At 49.6% G+C, this 13,666-nt stretch overlaps 6 protein-coding genes across 6 annotated transcripts; 2 read left to right on the top strand and 4 right to left on the bottom strand.

Moving 5' to 3' along the window:
- Positions 1-753: 753 nt before the first annotated feature.
- On the top strand, positions 754-2,556 carry A1O9_03891 (uncharacterized protein; the record flags this gene model as incomplete). Its single annotated transcript, XM_013406184.1, has 3 exons — positions 754-986; positions 1,040-1,483; positions 1,542-2,556. The coding sequence occupies 3 exons, from the start codon at positions 754-756 to the stop codon at positions 2,554-2,556; spliced, it is 1,692 nt and encodes a 563-aa protein (XP_013261638.1).
- Positions 2,557-3,348: 792 nt separating this feature from the next.
- On the top strand, positions 3,349-5,564 carry A1O9_03890 (uncharacterized protein; the record flags this gene model as incomplete). The annotated part of the gene is made up of 2 exons (XM_013406183.1): positions 3,349-3,746; positions 3,815-5,564. The coding sequence occupies 2 exons, from the start codon at positions 3,349-3,351 to the stop codon at positions 5,562-5,564; spliced, it is 2,148 nt and encodes a 715-aa protein (XP_013261637.1).
- A 329-nt stretch (positions 5,565-5,893) lies between these two features.
- A1O9_03889 (uncharacterized protein) lies at positions 5,894-6,939 on the bottom strand (the record flags this gene model as incomplete). Its single annotated transcript, XM_013406182.1, has 2 exons — positions 5,894-6,192; positions 6,291-6,939. 2 exons carry the CDS (start codon positions 6,937-6,939, stop codon positions 5,894-5,896), a joined length of 948 nt encoding a protein of 315 aa, XP_013261636.1.
- Positions 6,940-8,187: 1,248 nt separating this feature from the next.
- On the bottom strand, positions 8,188-9,531 carry A1O9_03888 (carbamoyl-phosphate synthase large subunit; the record flags this gene model as incomplete). Its single annotated transcript, XM_013406181.1, has 1 exon — positions 8,188-9,531. One exon carries the CDS (start codon positions 9,529-9,531, stop codon positions 8,188-8,190), a length of 1,344 nt encoding a protein of 447 aa, XP_013261635.1.
- A 726-nt stretch (positions 9,532-10,257) lies between these two features.
- Positions 10,258-11,068, bottom strand: A1O9_03887 (uncharacterized protein; the record flags this gene model as incomplete). Its single annotated transcript, XM_013406180.1, has 2 exons — positions 10,258-10,869; positions 10,940-11,068. 2 exons carry the CDS (start codon positions 11,066-11,068, stop codon positions 10,258-10,260), a joined length of 741 nt encoding a protein of 246 aa, XP_013261634.1.
- A 94-nt stretch (positions 11,069-11,162) lies between these two features.
- A1O9_03886 (carbamoyl-phosphate synthase large subunit) lies at positions 11,163-13,263 on the bottom strand (the record flags this gene model as incomplete). The annotated part of the gene is made up of 2 exons (XM_013406179.1): positions 11,163-12,856; positions 12,924-13,263. The coding sequence occupies 2 exons, from the start codon at positions 13,261-13,263 to the stop codon at positions 11,163-11,165; spliced, it is 2,034 nt and encodes a 677-aa protein (XP_013261633.1).
- Positions 13,264-13,666: the final 403 nt, after the last annotated feature.

Here is a 13,666-nt window from a genome sequence, read left to right as displayed (position 1 = left end):
TGGCGGCCAACCTCGGGCTGTCTGTCAGGGTAACCTCCGGGGTGTCGCCAGAAGCTAAACACCTAACTAGTTTAGGCGGTCCTTTAGTTACGTTCCTACCAAAAGCACAGTTGATGGCATTGGCCTTATAACACAACCTCGGCTTGCACTGGAGCATCCCAAGCCTCTTAACTGTGGGACATCCTTTCGGTTTGGAACACGCGGCCCTGATCCTTGACTGCTTGAGGCCTTTCCATGTATTTTCCAACAAGGCTGTTGTTGAGCTACCAGACAGGCGAGGTCTGACTGAATTGTAAGGAGCGGTACGGACCTCAAACACCAGACTCTATTATATATTTACGCCCCTGATGCATTCAATGCCACTCGAGTTGGGACAGGCACACGGATGCACTAACCACGCTGTTGTCTTTACCAAACCCCAAAATAGACACGGAATCCCATGGGCGATAACAGAGAAGGCCTAGGGCGACCTAGGGGCCGAGTCAAATCATGTACAGCCTGTCGTCAAGTTAAGGTACATTCATTCATCGCATACTCAAGCACCTGTAATTGCCTGCTCACTGGCCATACAGCTTCGATGTGATGCCCTTGCCAACTTTCCCGCGGCATGTTCCCGATGCCAGCATCAGAAGTTGGATTGTAAGATTGATTCCAACTTCAAGCGTGTCAGCGTCAGGGGGTAATGACAATGTCTGCACCTAGGCCAAAAATTCAGTGGCTAATTAGAGATCCCCCGTTAGGCGGCTCGAAGAGATGTCAAAACGGGTGAACAGCCTTGAGAATAATGTGCCCGCCTTTACCGAAGATGCCCTGTCTGCCGGCCTTTTCCCCAACGGTCCGAGTACAGAGAGTTATGAGGGTTCGACTAGATCCTACAGTGGTACCGACTGGCTCCTTCTCACAGATATGGAGTACAATCTGACTGGGACATGGACGTTGGGGGAGGTTTCGATCAACTATCAACAGGCTTCAGAAATACTGGGATTGTAAGTGCAGAATGGCCATTTGTGACGTGAGGCTACAGACTAATTCCCCATAGCTATGCACGGCATTATTACGAGCATCTGCCCATTCTTGATCGAGTCACGTCGATATCAGAATTCCATGACTCAAGTGAATTTCTTTTTTGGACTACAATGCGCATATCGCTCTACAATAATCCTGGTTATGGGGATCTTTTCGCACTACTCTCGCAGCCTTATCGAAATTTACTAACAACAAGGGTGCTTGCTCCCATTCAAGATTTCAGGACGTTACAAGCGATTATCCTTATCTGTCACTGGCCAACCTCTGGCATACGGCAGAGTGACGATCCAAGCTGGCAGTATTGTGGAATCGCACTCAATACGGCAATGCAGATGGGAATTGATCAACCCGGTCCGGGGCGACGTCTTGCTCCATTTGGCGGACGATCTAATGCACATCAAATGAGCGTCTATACTCGACAGATGACCTGGTTAGCTTGCTTCTCTATCAGCACTATGTGAGTAAACGGTTTGAAAGATATCTGACTATAATATACTGATTCACGGTGACTGCAGCCTCAGCGTCTGGCTTGGTGTCACTCCTCATGTGTCCTCACCTACCCAACTAAGTACAATTGCTTTAATGGCACAAGATCCAGACGGCCCTCGCCCATTTATGATACATATTGAGATTCAAAGACAGACTGTGCGGTATTCAAACGCCCTCGCCGGTGATGTTGACTCTGCAAATGCTTCTAGCCTGATGAACCTGTTCCACAATGAGTTGGACACACTCTATACGTTATATAAAGGGCTCTGGTCTATGAGACTTGAAATTCAGCTTCTACGTGCTAAGCTGTACCTCTACTCACATTGCCTTAACATTGCATCAAAAGATGGAAGCAATGCTAGACGCTTTGATGGACAGTCCAATCTTGACTCGGCTAAGATTCTCGTCCATCAAGGGCTTCTTTCCGCCGTCTCGTTGATCCACAACAGTCAGAAATTGAACAACCAACTTGTAGATGGTGAAGAGACTTCAAGAAGTGGTACTCTGATCCACTACCCAAAATACTATATGCAAACAATCGTGTTTGCGGTCATTTTTCTGCTGAAGTTTCTCAGCGCAAATCCGAGGGCCACGCAACAGGACAAAGAGTTAGCATACTCCCATATCACTATCGCACACCAGATCTTTTCGGGCTTCTCAGATTCGCCGGAATGCATGCGGGTTGTGGAAGTTATTGAATACCTTGTGGAAAACCTAAAGGAAATTGATGAAGACGCAGCTTTGCCAACGAGAAGCAAACTCGGGGCATCACTAATGTATAACACTTTAACAATGATGGGAACTGGGCTAGAGCGGAAGCTCGTTTATACTACTTCAGGGACCAGGGAAAACGACGGTCAGGTCCCAGAAGCAATCCTCGTAGCCGACTCGGATGGCCTGGTGCAATCTGCTGCTACGATGTGGGACTCGAGTGGTTTGACAAATCCGTTTGCCGCTGCTCACTCTGCAACGCAAGACGGACTGGCTACTTTCCAGTGGCATACAGATGAGATGTTTTTTGATCTGCCAGATAGTTTCTAACTACCAGCGAGGCAAGTATCATTGTGCAATCGGGTCAGAAAGCGAGGGAGGCACTCTACCCCGGCGTTGCTAGGTATGGGGCATCTACATCATTATCTCTAGCATAAGAACAAATATATATGATTACTGATTAAACGACAGACGTACAATGGTTGAGTATGGTTGCAATTCCGAACTCACGCTACCAGGGCGTTTTCGGCCAACGATAGTACGTGCGAAATAGGGAGTGTTCCCAGCTCTGGGGAGCTTGAATAGAGTTAGAGCGACATTCCCTTAGAGTGCAAACACAAGGCATCAATCAATTGGAGCGGCTGGGCGAGACATATGTCGTATATTGACGGATGATCGCAGCGTTTCTCGCAGATTCTCCGCAGCTCGCGAGTGGGATGAAGCATTGCGTACCGGTTGCCGCTTCGCCACCCAAAGAACAAACTGCGAAATCGCTCGGAGTTGCGAATTTCCTCCGAAAGTGACCAGCGAGATCGCCAGCACCAACCGGTCCAGGGCTGCTGTTGTGAACAAATGCTAAAGCCGCCATGGCTGTGCCTTCGATCCCGACAGCATCTAAGTTCTGCTGGGCTGGCGGAATCCTAAATCGGCTTGAACACAAATGCATGCCGTGAGGTACAGCTTTCTACAGGAGGAATATCAATACATATATCACGGCGCTAGTTCAATGGTGCTTGAAGAACACCAAGGTCCTTTCTGATCATCGTGTCTGACCTCTCGTACGACTGCCTCATCACATCGAAGTGGAAAGTACCCGACAGCCAAAACCCATAGGAAGGCACTATGGCTCCATTCTTGAACGACAGTGAAGTGACTACCACTGGCCCTGGGAATGAAGGGAATGAGCGTCTCTGCCAAATCGTCACTCCTGTAGGAAACTTCGGCAATGGATTTGTTGACTCTCAAGTGGAGGCGGCTTTGGAAAGCACAACAGAGCTATCCACACCGACAGCAATCATCCTTGATTCCGGTTCCACAGATTCCGGGCCTTCGAGATTGGCTCTTGGTTACTTGGCCTGCCCGAGATCATGTTATGAGCGGGACATGAACAGACTCGTTAACTTCGGCGTCAAGTACAAGGTTCCTCTGCTGATATCCTCGGTTGGGGGTGACGGAAGTGATGAGCACGTAGATGAGTTCCTGGCCATTATCAGAGAGCTGGCCCAGCTTCCAGAGAACAGGTGAGTTGCTGCTTTTCCAATCGGTGATATAGACAACTCAGATAACTCTCATGCTGACGTCGAGTCAGCTCATGGAACCTCAAGGTGATTGCTATCTATGCCGGGGTGACCCCAACCAGAGTGACGGAAAGGCTACAGTCCGGCAAGATCATTGGCTGTGGCAAGACTGTCCCTGAGCTTACCCAGAAGGAGATCGATCAAGTGCCTAGAATCGTGGCACAAATGGGCCCTGAGCCATTCTTACAGGCAATGCTTGATAATCCAGATTTTAACATCATCATTGGTGGCAGAAGCTATGACCCGTCTCCATATATTGCATATGCCGCTTACAATGCTCTTCAAAAGAAGCCGGGTGATATGTACAGCCTCGGAAAGGATGTCATGGGTTCCTTTACTCATATGGGCAAAATCATGGAATGTGGGGGGCACTGCGCGACTCCCAAGAGCAACGGCGCAATTGCACACGTATACAAAAATGCCACCTTTGATCTCACACCTATGGATCCTCTTGCAAAATGCATTCCACGCAGCGTTGCAGCTCATTCGCTGTATGAGAAGCCTCGCCCTGATATTCTCCATGGTCCTGGTGGTTATATGAATCTCTCCAACTGTACATTTGAGCAGCTTGAGGACGGACGAACAGTGCGTGTAAGTGGGGCAGTATTTGAAGCATCCCGTGCCAATGGCGAAAAGTACACCGTCAAGCTCGAAGCCGCGCGGGTAATGGGCTTTCGGACGCTTTTTATGGGCTCATTCTCTGATCCAATCTTGATCAGCCAGCTCGATAACATGCTCGACCGGATCAGAGCGTATGTAAAGATGCAGCACAAGGACGTGACAGAGACCTGGGACCTGGGATTCCATATTTACGGCTTGAACGGAGAAGCAGTCAAGGCTTCACCAACGTTTGTCGATCGCCCATACGCTGTGACCCAGCGTGTGTTCGTTGTCGGTGAAGCCATAGCAGAGACCCAGAAGCTTGCCACCAGCATTGCAAATGTTGCGAGAGTCGGCTGCGTTCATGCTCCTTACAAAGGACAGAAGGCTACATCTGGAAACTTCGGCTTTGGTATTGGGGGCAAGCTTGAGCTTGAAGTCGCAGAATGTGCCGAGTTCTGTATCTACCATCTCATGTCTCTGGAAGATGGCGAAGAAGATGGAGTGTCAGCCTCATGTCACGCTGATGGCATCGCCAACACTGTTGATGGCAAAGGCCTCTTCCACTGGACTGTCGCCAACATTGGTCAGGCTGAACCCCTGAAAGTAGCAGAAGCCATCGGATCCACTGGCACCTCTCACACAAACGGTGACGCCACAACAACGAAGACCAAAGCGACTTCAATCCTTCCTCCAACTCAGGCCTTCAAAATCCCAGAGAATCCACGATTCCTAGCGGACATCGCGTCAGTGCTGCGGTCGAAGAACGCCGGACCCTACGAAATCACTGTCGACATTCTGTTCGACTTGGCCGAAGTCTACGAGCTAGTTAAGTCCTCAGGCGTGCTGACCGCCGAAAAGATCGCCGAGCAGTACAAGCTGGTCCCGGGTGAAATGGTCTGGTCCGGCTTCTTCGACTTGGCGCAGGCCTTCAAGGCCACTTTCCCACGCAAGCGGGACGGCAAGCTGCGTGTCTCGGGCGGATACCTGGAGAACGATGTCCATGGCTCCCAGCAGTACTTGCAGCTTATGGAGTTGAAGCTCAGTGATGATTTGCGCGAGAAACTTGTGGCTATTCAGCGCCGCGAGGCCGATAAATTGGCCTCGCTACAGCAACAGCTATCAACGCCACCAGCTGTGGAAGTAACTGTGTCAGCGTGATGCTGCTTCTTGGCAATAGATAGGGTGCTCGCTTAATTACTTTCTTAAAGTATTGGAGGCCTTAGCCTACTACCTAGATAGAAATCACCGATATTTCCAGGATTTTACAGTATATACATATATTCATATGTACCAGTCAAAAATTCCAACATGAAACTCCCCTTGCCAATACTTCCCTTCCGTCTATCTCCATCCATGAAATAAAGAAACTATCTTGTCCGTAAAGACTATCAAACAACACTTAGCTTCCAACTCGTCATGTATTGAGCGCCTCAAAGTCCAGACACTCATCCGATCCATGCCGATACTCACATTTGAGTATCTAATATTTAATGCCTTGCGACGGGAACCATAGCAATATTGTCGTCGTCATAGATCATCTCCTTATATGCTAGACTCTTGCCTCTTTTACGGGCGTTTCTAAAGCTGGTGTTCTTCCACGTGTTAGCGCCGCATACGAGGCCGGGATGCCAGATTGTCAACACTGCGACAGCAACGATGATCATTGGCCCCTCGAGAATCATAAACAGGACCTCGTCGTTTGCCAAATGTCCGCTGAAGCCCTCTTGCAGTTCAGCGAGCCGGAAAGTTGAGCGGATCATGATCGTAAGTGTTGCGATTCCTATGGCTGCACAGCCGTGAGATGAGGATGTTAGCTTTCGTGTTTCTCATGAACAATTGTGATTGGGGTAGAGGCGAGCCCCTGAGGTTTAACTTCCGACTTACCGAGTAGGAAGCATTTAAACTTGATGGTCTGCCTGAGGGCTACGGTGTCAGGGTTGACCTTGCTTGGATTCATGAGGACGTTGAAGGCGAAATGCGAGCAGAGGATGATGAAGATACTCAACGAGATGACCTGCGACCAGAGACCGGCCATCATGATATCGATGCCTCGCTGGCTGCCCTCCTGGTCATCACTGATAGATGTGATCGCGCCCCCAACCGATTGCAGCAACAGCGACAATAAGTCACAACACACGAAGATCCAGGTGATGATCTTTGGCCGGAGCAGACTCAACCTGTCGCCGAAGAGGGTGATAATGCGGCCTAGGCAGAGGTATAGCGAGGCGGAAAGGAACGCTGGAGCAATGGTGAGCCCGACAAGGTAGATGATGAAATAGTTCTTTTCGAACACATTGTCGTGTAGCAGGACCCGGCCGGCATAGCCCACGATCTCGAGGAGTAGTCCACATGTCATGCCCGCCATAAATCCCCATGTCTTGTACTTGACCCCGAAAAAAACCTGTAGCATTAGGATAAAGAGGAAGATCCCGCCATATCCAATGTTGCCTTCCAAAGTCGGGATATATTCGATTTGTCCGTCTTCTTTCACGGAACATGTAGCGTAAGTGCATTCGATTTCGGATTCGGACATGGCTTTGTCTTAGGCCGCCTGAGGAAGCGCAGAAAGGGGAATCCGTTAATTGGTGAGCCTAGAGGAAGTGTCATTTTGTCGATCTTTGGCCAGACGCAATACCTTTTGTATCTCGCAGACTCACGCGTCGAAATCTCCTATTCAGGCGAGGTTGCGGATCGATAACAAAAGGGGAGGATACATAAACCATGGTCTTCTCAATGTCATTGCTGCGCCTGCGAAAATTGAACGTATTCTGTTTCATCGGAGAGTAGGCAGCAGTGTTCTCCCCGGCGAGGCTCGCTCTCTTTACTCAAAAGGGATTGTGGGTGATCTGCGCACTGCGGTGACTATGTGTCTCACTATTTCGGACTTGAGCAGCCGCTCTTCGCAGCGAAGGTCACTTTAAGGCTGGCCGCTGACAGCGAGAAATTGGATCAAGCGGGCACTGGGCTCATGCTTCGCTCCGCTCCGGAGTTCCCATGCTGAGCTTGACAAGTTCACCGTTGCCAAAGTCGTATAATTCGGTATGGACCAGCTGATGAGGAACCACTTGTCGAGTAACTGTGCAATCGCTTTGGAAAAGTTCCGAAGAGTCCAGGCTTCTTTTACGATAAGAGGAGCTTTGGTTTCAGGATTAAATGAAGTGTGAGGTATTATCGCAAATTGGACTGGGCAAGGCAGACTCGCAAATGCTCTCACATCGTCCAAAGGCCAGGTGGACAGGACAAGGCTGACTCTGAGCGGCTATTCCGTAACCAGTATTTCGTATCTGCGAGGAGGAAGAATAGAAGCTCCACTCCAGGCTTTCGTCAAGCATCGTTAAAGTAATTTTCAAACCCGATCAAGGTATTAATTGACTAAGCCATACACACAAACCGCCTCAATAACGCACTTTGGACGTCGATAAAGAGTAACGTCCTCCAGACACCCTTGTGCTTGGGCACAACTTTCCACGCCGATCCATTTCCTGCCAGCACTCTAAGAGTCTCTATTTATTTGATGGATGGAATCGCTTTTCCGCTTTATTTGCTTTTCTAGCCCGGCCCAAATCAAACAAGCCAGCTGTAATTCAACTCCAAGCCTCGATGTGAACGTTTCGAGAACATAGATGGGACAGTGATAGGTCTATCACATCATTCTTTGCCCTGCGAAGTCGCTCCAGCTCCTGACCTCTCCCGGAATTCCTTCTTGACGTGGAAGTTTCAAGTTCATGCATTGAGCAAAGAGTAGTGCAGTCTAACAATCATAGTCAGCGTTAGGTCACATTTAAAAGGCATAAAGAAAACTAACCTTTGGTTCCATAAACAATGGGACACCAAAGTCCACTGCATTCCTTCTCATCACATAGTCCTTGTCCACCAGCGTCTTCCCTCTGCTCTTGGAGATGTTGAAGACGCCTCTGATGTCGTATTTCTGGAACACTCCTCGAAGTGCATTCTTGTCTGTCGTGGGAAACTCAATCACTTCGATCGTGGCCCCAGATTTCTCCAAATGCCCTTTCACATCCTCACTCGCGGCGTAGAACTTATAACCCAAAGGTTGAAGATATTCGACGATCTGAGGAAGTTCGGGAAGCTCAGTTGATCCGCCAAGGAGGATACCCTCACCTGGTTCCGGCATACGGAAATTCATTGTTGATTGCAACGACGCCCAGTATGCTTCTATCAGGTCTTTGCCAAAACAAGCGATTTCACCCGTGCTGCTCATCTCAACCCCCAAGAAAGGGTCTGCTCCTGCAAGGCGAGTCCAAGAGAACTGAGGCACTTTAGTTGCCAAGTAGTCACGTTTTTGAGCCATCAAATCCTGGGGAGCCGGAACATCTTTACCTGCCAAGGCCCGGGTCGCCGTGTCGATAAAATTGGTTCCAAGGACTTTGCTGACAAATGGGAAAGATCGTGATGCTCGGAGGTTGCATTCAATAACTTTGAGGACAGACTCCTCGCCAGGGGCGTCAGCCTTGATGATTTGCATGTTGAAGGGGCCGGTAATATTCCAGGCTTTAGCAACCTTTTCGGCTATCTCCTTTACTCGGGCCATCACCTTCTCGTCGAGATTGACGGGGGGTAGAACAAGGGTTGCATCCCCAGAGTGTACCCCAGCGGCTTCTACATGCTCCGAGACAGCGTGAAGGATCAATTGTCCTTTTGAAGCAACTGCATCGACGTCAATCTCCTCAGCACCTTCAATGAACTTGGTGATGACCACGGGATGATCAGGCGAAACGGCAGAGGCAGACTCTAATTTGTCCTTGAGATCGGCTTGTGTTTGAATGACAGACATGGCGGCTCCGGAAAGAACGTATGATGGGCGAACCAAGACGGGGTATCCGACACTTTCCGCGAAAGACTCAGCATCGGCTACCGAAGTCAACTCCTTCCAAGCAGGCTGATCCACACCAATGGAGTCAAGAATCTGGGAAAATTTGTGCCGATCTTCAGCCTTGTCGATATCTTTCGGGTCTGTACCTAAAACCTTGGCACCGCCTTCTTCTTGGAGGCGGAGAGCAATGTTCTGAGGAAGCTGACCGCCAACACTGACCACAACACCGCTCGCCGACTCTAATTCGTAGATGTCCATAACTCGCTCCCAGCTCAATTCGTCGAAATACATTCTGTTCGGAATGTCGTGATCGGTGCTCACGGTCTCTGGATTGTTCTTGTTTGAGAATTAGCATGGGCAGGTCAAGAGGTAAAGACTCAAAGAAAAAAAGTAAAGAGGAAAAAGTTCAAAAGAAAAATCAAAGAAAGGGGGAAAAACGTTGGGCCCGGTCCGAGATCACCGTAGCTGATTGGCTCAAGAGGACGTAAAAAGGTATTGGTGTTGGTCCAGGTCCGAGATCACGGTAGGTGATTGGCAAAAGAAGAGATGAAAAGGAAAAGGTGTTGGTCCAGGTCCGAAATCAGGGCAGGTGGTTCTGTCGAGCTCTAAGCTCGACAGAACGAGAGCCACGTTCCATTTGTGGCGCTCATTCTTGTTGTGGCGTTTTAGATTGCTCGGGTTGTGAAAACCAACGTTGCAGGGGCGGCACACGAACGGATTAAGCGACTCGGTCGCTTTCCTCTTGTGTTTGGTTGGTTTCAAACGGTCCTGAAAGCTCTGCTTGGTGCCAAAGGAGAGATCGCAGCGTTGACAGTGGTAGGTGTTTTCCCTCAGAGCTTCTTCAACACGGCGTGCTTGATGAGCTGCATCTCGTCCCGGGTTATTGGCTCTGGAACGAGCTACTCGCTCACCAGCTCGACCAATATATTCATCGTAGTTCTCTTCCATCTAGCGATAATCGTCATCTTGTTTCTGTTGGACGCGCCGCTCTTGCCTCTCAAGAGCTCGAGCCTTGAGCTATTCAGGGGTGAGGTCAAAGCCGCCCAAGATGCCTTCGAGCAAGGCTGGATGACTACACAGCCCGTCGTATGTGTGTGTTCCAAGCTCCCACAAAGAGATATGAGCCATGTTCCGTTTTCCCTTTCCTTTGGTCTTCGTCATTGTCCAGAAGACGTAGGCAAATACAGTTTCCAGAGCAATATATAGGACCCGAAGGAGAGGAACAAGATCAGCAGTTGGGATTGAACCCCAACATAGCAGCCCTTTGTGAGCAATTGACCAGCCGTCATTTAGAGTGCTTTCGACCCTTTTACCAAGACTATAGCCATTGTCATAGTTGAAGAATCGATGTTTGACACCTCCAATTGCGTTGGTACCCGAGCCAATGTAGATTGCTGAGCGAGATCCAGGTTTCTCAAGGACGAAAGCGTAGATACCCCACCGTGACTCCACATCTGTAGGCAACTTCTTGAAGTCGACAGATGGGGGAGTAGCAGCTTGAAAAATCTCAAGCAGATCGGGGCAGACGACAAGAGAGGAAGCAGAGGCTGTGGCTTGAAGAACTTCAAAACTCGGGATGAATTGAGCAAAGTAAGCGTTTTTCTGCTGAGAAGAAGTATCCTCGAGAAACTTCTAGGTGGTCGATAGCATAAATTGGAGGGTAGGGTCTGCTGTTGAGGGTATCGCAACCAGGTTCGACATGGATAGAATCACTGATGGCGATTTTGATGGTATTGGCTCGATGGTATCGTCCTGCAGAGAAATGAAGAGTGTGGGGCACGCGTGCTGAGAGCGTCTGCAATCCGTTCAGAGGGAAGGTGCGGTCCATCTTGAGACGCGTCCAGAGCGATGAGAACAACCGTTCAGAGGGATACAATCCATCCAGAAAGCAGTGCATACAATAGAACAGAACTAAACTAAAATCAAATACTTACGTTGATCATCACGGTCTGCATGCCCATCTTCCGTAGAGACAAGGTGGCATTGACTGCACACCAATCAAATTCCACCGAGGACCCGATTCTATAAACACCAGATCCGAGAATGATGGTGCCATTGTCTTCGAAGGCCACGTCGTGCGAAGAAGCATTGTAGGTGGTGTAAAGATAGTTCGTATCGGCAGGAAACTCGGCGGCCAGAGTATCGATCTTTTTTACCCACGGTCGAATGCCGAAATTCTGGCGACGCGCACGAACTTCTTTCTCAGTTGAGCTGACGTACGAGGCAATTTGTTTGTCAGAGAAACCTTGCTTCTTTGCCTTGAGCATGAGTTCAGATTTAATGCCTGTCAGGGAACCTATTCCCTGAATTTCGGTCATTGTGTCTTTCAAATTCTGAAGCTTGTGGAGAAACCACTTGTCGATCTTAGTCAGGTCATGAATTTTATCGACTGAATAGTTCTCATGGATCATAGCTTGGCCGACAGCAAGCCATCGTCGGTCGGTCGGGTTTCGAAGAGTCTCGTCAAGATCATCAAATTTGTCCCCTTGAAAGCCAACGAACCTGGGATCAACTTGACGAATGGCCTTCTGGAAGGATTCCTCGAATGTGCGGCCAATGGCCATGACCTCGCCGACAGATTTCATGGCACTCCCGATGTCGCGCTTGACGTGCTGGAATTTGGACAAGTCCCATCGTGGTATCTTTACCACGATATAATCAAGACTGGGCTCAAAGTTGGCAGTGGTAGTCTTGGTGACGGCGTTGGGGAGTTCCGGCAGGGTATGGCCGAGACCAATCTTAGCAGCTGTGTATGCAAGCGGGTATCCTGTAGCCTTGGACGCGAGTGCAGAGGATCGTGATAGACGAGCATTGACCTCAATCACGCGGTAGTCCAGCCCATCGGCTTGGAGGGCGTACTGCACATTGCATTCGCCCACGACACCGAGATGTCGAACAATCTTGATAGCAGCAGTCCGAAGCATATGGTACTCCTCATCACTGAGCGTTTGACTGGGAGCTACGACAATGCTGTCTCCGGTATGGATACCAAGAGGGTCGAAGTTTTCCATATTGCAGACGGTAATGCAGTTATCCTCGGCATCACGGACGACTTCATATTCAACTTCTTTCCAGCCTTTGAGGGATTTCTCCACCAAAATCTGAGGCGAAAGAGATAAGGATTGAGAGGACAGGTTGCTCAGTTCTTCCCTGTTGGAAGCAAAGCCAGAGCCAAGACCACCCAGGGCATAGGCGGAGCGCACGATGATAGGATAGCCAACTTCTTCAGCAGCAGCAAGAGCTTCGTCGACTGAGCTGACAGCAATTGACTGGGCAATGGGGATGTTGATCTCGTTGAGTGCCTTTGCAAACAAGTCTCGGTCCTCGCTGGTTTCAAGTGTTTTGATTGGAGTTCCGAGGACTTTGACGCCGTATCGCTCGAAAAGACCCATTCTGTTCATCTGGACACCCAAATTGAGACCAGTTTGACCTCCAAAGGTGAGTAAGATGCCGTCCGGCTTCTCTCGCTCAATTACGTATGAGACATACTCGGGCGTAACTGGGAGATAGTAGACTTCGTCTGCGAGTTTGTGATCGGTCTGAATAGTTGCGATATTAGGATTGATCAGTACAGATTGTACGCCGGCCTCCTTGAGAGCTTTCAAAGCTTGGGAACCTAGCATGGAGCATTAGACATAGCTTAGGGACAATGCTTATGATCTGCCCCGGGTGGCATGGCTTACCAGAGTAGTCAAACTCTCCAGCCTGTCCAATACTCAAGCCACCACTTCCAATGACCAGGACCTTCTTGACATCCACCAAATTCTTGCCTTGCTCAACAACACCGCTCTCAAGATAGGACTCGGCGCGGGGAGGCTCTTGCACAGCAGCGTATCGCGCCGTCGAACGGCTGAACTTTCTGGTCTGCTGCCATGTCGGCGTTTTGGAGGTCAGCAGGTGCTGTCTGGTGAAAAGAGGTGTGCGGCAGGTAGAGAAGAACCTCAGAGACGGCCGTGATCTGGGGGTGCAGTCCTTCAGCAGGACACCGCTTGCGTTGCGCAGAGCCCGTGTTGACAACGCCATTGAAGCAGCAATAAGAGGTGGATTGCTGGTGACTGTTAACAAGGGGACCCTGACCGAGTCGAGCTCAGCATATGAGCAAGCAGAAAAGTGAGGATTGATCGAGGGGAGAGGAAAGCTAGACCAGCATGCAAATCAAGAGGAAGAAAGTCGGAGTCACCAAAATTGATGGCCGGGTGCTTCGAAAAATATTATCGGGGGCTTGTTTGCGGGAGCCAATCGATAAGCAGTGCGGCAGCTCGCCAGAGGAGGTGCGCTCCCCGCTGATCACGATATCAATACTCCATACAATATTAGTTAATCAGTTGATCTACTAGCAGGTAGCTGTGACTCGATAACATCTACCTGGAATTATCCCATATGCATTGTCTGGTTGAGGTGTGGCAGTGTCAAACCGCCCATGGTG

The sequence above is a fragment of the Exophiala aquamarina genome (genome assembly GCF_000709125.1).
Source record: "Exophiala aquamarina CBS 119918 chromosome Unknown aczIA-supercont1.3, whole genome shotgun sequence".
Taxonomy (NCBI): domain Eukaryota; kingdom Fungi; phylum Ascomycota; class Eurotiomycetes; order Chaetothyriales; family Herpotrichiellaceae; genus Exophiala; species Exophiala aquamarina.
The sequence above is the reverse complement of the archived record's forward strand: the minus strand, read 5'-3'. Positions and strand labels throughout refer to the sequence as shown.